Source organism: Rhinatrema bivittatum, chromosome 10, assembly GCF_901001135.1.
Source record: "Rhinatrema bivittatum chromosome 10, aRhiBiv1.1, whole genome shotgun sequence".
Taxonomy (NCBI): Eukaryota; Metazoa; Chordata; class Amphibia; order Gymnophiona; family Rhinatrematidae; genus Rhinatrema; species Rhinatrema bivittatum.
Genome location: NC_042624.1, coordinates 22,851,774 through 22,859,619, shown reverse-complemented (window position 1 = coordinate 22,859,619; position 7,846 = coordinate 22,851,774). Strand labels below are relative to the sequence as shown.

The 7,846-nt window shown below is 38.8% G+C and overlaps 1 protein-coding gene across 1 annotated transcript in view; it reads right to left on the bottom strand.

Annotated features, from left to right (window-relative positions):
- Nucleotides 1–571: 571 nt before the first annotated feature.
- Nucleotides 572–7,846, bottom strand: part of LOC115100348 (nucleoprotein TPR-like) — a 101,929-nt gene continuing 94,654 nt past the window's right edge. The window contains exons 11-15 of the mRNA XM_029618765.1: nucleotides 6,747–6,842; nucleotides 5,750–5,906; nucleotides 2,636–2,754; nucleotides 1,891–1,989; nucleotides 572–773 (exon numbers count right to left, since the gene is read on the bottom strand). Of these exons, the coding sequence (XP_029474625.1) occupies nucleotides 718–773; nucleotides 1,891–1,989; nucleotides 2,636–2,754; nucleotides 5,750–5,906; nucleotides 6,747–6,842 (527 nt within the window). The 3' untranslated portion in view covers nucleotides 572–717. The remainder of the gene's footprint in view (nucleotides 774–1,890; nucleotides 1,990–2,635; nucleotides 2,755–5,749; nucleotides 5,907–6,746; nucleotides 6,843–7,846) is intronic.

Sequence of the window (7,846 nt, the reverse complement as noted above, 5' to 3'; positions counted from 1 at the left end):
ATTAGTGTGCTCTGAAATTATGTTTGTCTAAAAAGTGTGTCACCAGCATGAAAAGTTTGGAAAGCTCTGTTCTAATGCAAACATATTCATCGTCGTTATCCTGAAAACCAAACCAGTTAGATGTGCCTCCAGGACAGAGGTTGGGAAAACTAAACTAGTGAATTCACAGTTAAATGTTTAAAATCATTCTTTAACCTTCAGGTAAAACTGGCTGTATAAAAGCAGAAGGAGTTGAAATTTTTATCCCAAACTTTTGAAAACGCTTCTGAGATCAACACAGTAGCTTCTCCATTATAAATGGGGATATTAACTAGGGATGTGCAATCGTTTAGGACGAATTACGCAATTTCAACGAAATTTCGGGGAAGGCCGGAAACATTTGCACATCACTAATATTAAGTGCTAATGAGATTCTCTTTCCTGTTCCCTCGACTTTAGAACAATACTACACTGTAAACATGTCGAGCAGAACGGCCACGAAAGCCTCGCCTCAGAAGCCACAGAAGACGACTAAGGACTGGTACAAGTGCGCAGAATGATTTCCAAAAAGCAAAATCAGAAAGAAGCTGAATACCAATGGTGACCAAGGTCCAGTTTTATTAATAAAGATGATGTAGGCTTCTGCACACAATCTAGGTACAAAATATTGCAATAAGTGCAGCCGTTTTCACATTAAAACACACACTTTATATTCACAACTGCAAGTAGGCAATGGGTTCAATTAATGTTGCCCCTGTTTAGACCTCCTCTGCTCCCCAGTCCGTGGGGCATACCTACAGAGAAAGAAAAATAACCCATCTGTAATAAGTCTGAAGCCAGAACTGCACTGCCTCACCCACAATGAAGTCTTCAAACAGATCTCACCGCTGCCTCCAACAAGAAAAGACCGTACGCCTCTTCAAACAGCTTTCTGTTTCCCCACCAATTAGGACTCTCCCGCTCCTTACGTGTTTTATTTGTAAGACAGGGTTAGTTACAGACTTAGGCACTGCCTGCTGCCATAGGATGGGGAAGCAAACAGGTGCATGTCCTGAAACAAAACCTGCACATCCCCGACTACAATGAAAAGGGAGTAACCAGAGCATGCCCACCCCATCTGGATTTCTGTTTATAAACTCGCTGGCAATAAGAAAACATCCCCACCAATGCAGTCTCTCTTGCTTTATGTTCCCAGGACTGTTTCATTGCTGTGCGATTTGCTGTGCGATGTTCTGTAATCTGGTAGTCATTAAAAACAGCAGTTTTCCGTGGTCTACGGTTTAATGTTTGTGTTTGGAGTGTGGACCGTGATCCAGTTTCATGCACTGAAATGTGATTTCTTTTTTCCGATAGTACTTACTGCACACCATGGTATAAAAGATTTGAAACTTTTAGGAGGAAAAATAAAAACCTCCTAGAGCAGTTCAGTAACACATTTACTATACTCTAATAAAGTGAAAACAGCACGACTTGTAAAATATAAGCAGCAAGTCAAGTCAAAGGCTTCTGGGGTGTAGGCCAATCAGATACGTTATTTGTACCTTATGTTCCCTTAAAGCACACATTACGGGTGGGCCGCCCAATAGTGAAATTCATTTCTGAAGCTTTTAGTATCCATGCAAAAATGTACTGGATATCATATGCAGACAGCAGCTCCATTACCAGTATTTCGCATGCAGACTGAGCTCGAAACTAATCTTTTCACTAGAAAAAGAATGCACATAGGACATGAGCAGAGATTAACTCAGAGGTTTCACTTTACAAAGCTGGAGTAAAATGTGAAGACATTTCAGGGGATTTTATGGGTTTATCATTATCTTATAACCCACACCGAGTTAATCAGTTTCTTCTTAATTATTTCTACATTAGTAAAACTGCTCCATCTTTGGCGGCTGGGGCCAACACACCCACCTCTCTGTCTGGTAAAGGGACGCCCACGGATGCTGGTCCTTATGGTCTGTGGCTGCAGCCTCACTCGCCTGAAGGGTTTTGGTTGATTACTGCTTGTATCTGTAGAGAGAAAAATTCCATTCATGCTATACTCGAGCAGAAGAGCCAAATCTGCTCATGCAAGTTTATTTTGTGCAGAAAATACACAGTTATTCAACTATACAAGTTGCAACAAAAATGTATAAGTTTGCAACCACACTGAGAAAGGCATTTGTGAAGCCTCAAAAGCTTGCAGTCACCATCAACTTTGGCATTGTGTTTGCTGGACATCAAAAGGTATCAAAACCTGCAAAGAATACAATTTCCTATTTAAGATCTCCATCACAGTTACAACGCCTGTCCCTGTCCAAGGTGTGCTCCTAAGCCACCTTGCTTGTTGTGTGCACCACTTACAATTATAATGTTTTGATGCCAAAGAACTTCATGAGTTACAAAGCAGAAACTAGAATTGCCTAGTTAGGGAAAACCTTTGAGGAAAACATTGAGCCACTAAAGCTGTGAAATTTGCGTAGTCAAGCTTACAGATAAGTACCTTGCATACACTTGCAAACAGATTGAGATTCAGTTGCAACATTATTGCCTGCCTTTGTGAACCATCGCTGCCAAATCAGCTGAGCTCTAAATACTGCTCATTAGCCCAAGCCCCTAATTTCACATACAAAGGAAAGACAAGCACAGACGAGCAGGACAGAAAAGCAACAATTACCTGCCGAGGAGCTGGAGGGAGGATCTTGGCTGGTAGAAGGGAGGTCAGCCTCATCAGAAGCCTGAACAGGTTCTTCCTCTTGTTGACTCTCCATTTCTAGCGTGACTTCTGAGCTCATGCTGCAGAGACAGCAAGAGATATTGTGTATGTTCGTGTACATATGCATGAATATATAGATTATGCAAGTTGTCTCTCTTTATAGGATACTACTATTGGCACTTATCAAAGTGCACAACTAGGGGGACAAAAAATTATAATTATCTATTGATTGAACCCCATTATATATTTTCTAATAATGTTTCCTTTATTTAATCACATTTTTAATCTCTCTCCATAATATATCTATATATACAGTTGTGCTCATACGTTTACATATCCCTGGTAGAATTTGCAAGATGTGTAGCAATTTAAGAAAACGTGAGTGATCAGACAAAACACATCTGTTATTTTTAATGTGTTTCAAATTAAATTATGCATTACAGAACAGCACAATCATTAAACAAATCATAGCAATAAAGGAAATAATAAAATGGTCCTGTTCAAAAGTTTATATGCCCTTGAATGTTTGGGCTGATAATATACACTCAGGTTGACACACACAGGTTGATATGGTAATGAAGGATAGGTACTGATAGCTGTGCCTTGTTTGATTGTAATTAGTATTTATGTATATATAGTCAATGAGTTTCTTAGCTCTTGAGAAACCCATGTGCATTTCATCCAGGGCTGCATCGACTTTGTTGATTACTGAAGCATGGGGAAAGCAAAAAAACTGTCAAAAGATCTGCGAGCAAAAGTAGTTTGACTTTATAAATCAGGAAGGATATAAAAAGATATCCAAAGATTTGAAAATGCCAATCAGTTCTGTTCAAACTCTGATCAAGAAGTGAAAAGGTTCAGTTAATACTAAGATAGACCAAATAAATTTCAGACAACTGCAAAGAAACACCCACAAGCAACTTCTACTGAAATACAGGCTTCTCTGAAACAAAGAAGTGTGGGTGTTTCAGCATGCACAATCAGGAGATACTTGAACAAAAATGGGCTGCATGGTAGAGTTGCAGGAAAAAGCCATTGCTGCACCAATGCCACAAAACAGTCTGCTTACAATATACACCAAATAACACCTAGAGAAGCCTTAAAACTTCTGGAACCAAATAATTTGAAGTGATGAGACCAAAATTGAACTTTATGGTCACAATCATAAATGCTACATTTGGAGAGGAGTCAACACCATCTCTACCGTAAAGCATGGAGATGGATCTCTGTTATTTTTTTTTTTTGGGGGGGGGGGGGGGGGGGGTGAGCGACAGCAGCACAGAGAATTTAGTCAAAATTTATGGCAAGATGAATGCAGCATCTTAGAAAATATTGGTGGAGAATCTGCATTCATCAGCCAGGAAGGTGCACATGGGGCGCACTTGGTCTTTCCAATGTGACAATGATCTGAAACATAAGGCCAGGTCGACCTTCAGTGGCTGCGGCAGAATAAAGTGAAGGTTCTGGAGTGGCCATCACAGTCTCCTGACCTCAACATCATTGAGCCACTTTGGGGAGAACTCAAACATGCGGTTCATGCTAGACCAGCAAAGAATTTACAGAACCTGGAAGCTTTTTGTTAAGAGCTTTGGGCAGCTTTACCACATGAGAAAATAAAGGGTCTTATTCACAACTATCTGTCATTGATGCAAAAAGGGGGCAATACAATAAGAACTAAGGGTATGCAAATTTTTGAACAGGACCATTTTATTATTTCCTTTAGTTCTATGGTTTGTTTAATAATTGTGCTATTCTGTGATGAATAAAATAGTTTAATTTGAAATATTAAAAATAACAGACTTGTATTTTGTCTGATCACTCGTGTTTTCTTAAAATGCTACACATCTTACAAATTCTGCCAGGGGTATGTAAACTTATAAGCACAACTGTGTGTATCTATCAATCTATACTCACACACACACACCTATACCCCCCTTACATGAGCTTTATTTACACAATTCAAGCAAGATGTGACATTCTTGTAGCTGGTTCCTTCTACTCCTCTACATTTGACCACAGATATTAACAGACACGGCATCATGGAAGAGGCAAACTAAGTCCATGGGCAGTTCAGAAAAGAAGGATGGTGGTCAAGCGTCCATAAAATGGAACCAAATCTATCACTGGGACTCAACTTAAAAGTTAAATGTGAACATACGTTAAATGTGAACATATTACCCCCTTCTTCTGAATGTTAGCAGTTATATTAGTGATGGCTGCCTTGGCCATATCAGGTGTCTGAATTATCAGTTTACTTAATAAAAGTCTAATTTTGTGCATAAATGAGGGTCAAGAGTGTGCAAAACTGTTGCACAAATGCACCACCCTGAACAATGAACTACTCTGCAGATCCTCGTTTCCTCCACAGGCATCGGCTACCTCTGAAGTGAATGGCATCTGCAAACTGTTTTTTCCCTAGGTTTCTGGAAAATAATTCCAGACCCTTCGAAGTGTGTCGCAATGGGAATCACATGGGCCAGAGGGTGTTAATACTCCTATTTTCCAAAGCAAGCTGATGGTCTGTGCAACATTTAATTCTGCAGGGTGTGGTTCTCATTCTTCTCACTTGACTTCAGCTATTTTAATATTCCAACAAAATTTGATTTAACAAACCAAAGCCCAAAACAAGAAATCTCATTTACAACCAGCCATTGACAGAAAAAAGGACTTGAATCATCCATGATCAAACTAGCAGCAGTTGTGTCACTTTAGCCTAATTAGAATCGAAGCTCAAATAAAGGCAGACAGGAATTGATGAAATGCCAAATAATTCATAATAGTCTTTAAGAAGATGGCTGAAATGCAACCTTTCCAATTCGCTTCATTGATCTGCCCCATCAGATTGTACAGTTGCCTTCTAGCCAAATATAATATTTCTCTCTTATGACCAGCAACCTTGGTGCTGTGCTTACAGCAAATAAATGTTAAGGCCTCGCTTGGAACTATATTATGTTCTTACTCCTAGAGGAGTCCTTCAAACCAGAGATCTGTTACTTAAAGATTATGAATCAAAAATTCCAATGAACCAAACCTCAGCTACCCAGAGTCATTTTCCATCAAGGAAATCAAGTTTACCTTTCAGATTCTGCCTCTGCAAAGACCTCATCTCCTTCCTCCACTCCAGTTCCCACTTCTGATGTGGATAAGCTCCCAGTAGATGTTGTGACCATTGGAACAGACTGGGAAGCATGATCTGACGAATCAGACAGGGTATTTTCTGCAAAAACTGACACTGTGGAAAGACAATAAGCAGCAGAGAAAAGCCAGAAATTATCTCATGTACCTGTACAGTGCTGTATTTGCCTTGTAGGGCCTACAGAGAAGTAGTAGTAGTAGTAGTAGTAGAAGTAGAAGTAGTAGTAGTAGTAGTAGTAGTAGTAGTAGTAGTAGTAGTTCGTTTTCAAGAACACAACACCAGTATTGAAAGCATTACATTGGCTACCAATTGAATATCCCATCAAGTTTAAGGTTCTGATGATGGTATTTAAATTTTTGAAGAGTATTGCTCCTTAGGCAAATACACTGTTGTGCTTTTATTTACTATTGCTTGTTTATTGGAGGTCCCTTCATTTCGTTTGGTCTATCTAGATGAATCCCATGATAGTGTTTTCTCAGTGGCAGGCTGCTTCTATGGAGCTTACATCCAGAACCTACGAGATCTTACGATGTGTTTCCATTTTGCAAAAAGTAGTTAAAATATTTTTGTTTATATAGGCCTTTGGCAAGAATGTTATGTAAATATAGTACCTGACAAATATTAGAAGGTTTTCGACCATGATACCGAATTGATGCCATATTTGTACAGGGCAGAAACAATAGCAGGATTTGGATCTTTTGCAATTATGCTTTGGCTTTGAGTTTGTTTTATAGAATGTTTGCTTTATTATGAGACATGTTTTAGTGTGATTTGCCTTGGACATGTGTGGAATAGAAATTCTTTTAAACAAACAAACAGAAAATCCCAGTCTTGACAATGTTGGAGTTTAAACATTCACCGTATTAAAACACATGCTGCAACTGGTGTGTTCAAGACAGTGAGAAACATAGCATGCTTGATCCTAGTCCTGTTTACCTGGCGCGGCGACTTGCAGGGGTGTGGTAGGAACGCTGCGACCACCAGACTCCTCTTCGTGTGCCAGGAAAAGAGGTGTATCATACATCCCCAAGCCTAAAACACAGCCTCTGTGTTAATACATTTGAAGAACATGCCAAGATTAACCAACAGAAGCAACAGGTGCTTATTTTCTGAAGCATTAATATGCCGTTTAACATTTTGAAAGTTGGAAACAAGTTAGGGATGACAACCAATAAAGCTTGAACCAAGTGAGAGAGGACCATACCGTTTTGTAATAATGTTGTGAAATCAACACATTTTCAGAACTTATCACAATCCAGAGAAGAAACAGTGCCGTTAAAGAGAAGCGGTGATAATCATTTAAAAATCTCCCAGAAAATATGAAATTTTAATTATTCGCCCCCCAGTCTTTACGGCATTTTAGTGAAATTGTCGACTGTCTACTTTGCCATTTCTCTTCCCTTCTCTTTTCATTCTGTTTTTTTGCTCTCCTCAGTCATGAAAATATTCATGATTTTTGTACTATCTGCCACTTTGGACCACTCTACATTGTATGTAGTATTTATTTATTTAAAATCTTTTCTATGCCGTCATTAAGCGGGTGCCATCACAACAGTTCACAATAGGGCACAAAAACTATATGTTGAATAAAGTGTCTGGAATTCTAACTCAAACAGGTGCCATCAATATACTGTAACAATTTCACAATAAATATTAATTGGTGTGTGTTATAAGTCATGTCCAGTTTTTTCTTACTCCACTATAAGATATAGTACTACTTAACTCTAGTTCTTTGTGTTTAAAAATAAAAGGAAGAATTTAGAATATAAAAAATGAGTATCACCAATAGGAATCATTACATTTGCAGAATGGGAATATTGCTTTCGCATTGTCCACAAATCTGGACCATAGGGAACATTCCTGATGTCATAGGCTTGACAACAAAACAATCCCAAAGCAGCTCATGAGCTTTTGAACAAACTCCATTTCCCACTCTATCCAGCTGAGACATTTCTTTAACCTACCCTAAACTGAAAAATACAAACAGAATTTATGATCAAAAATGAAACCTAAATGTATCCAGAAAATATTGAAAC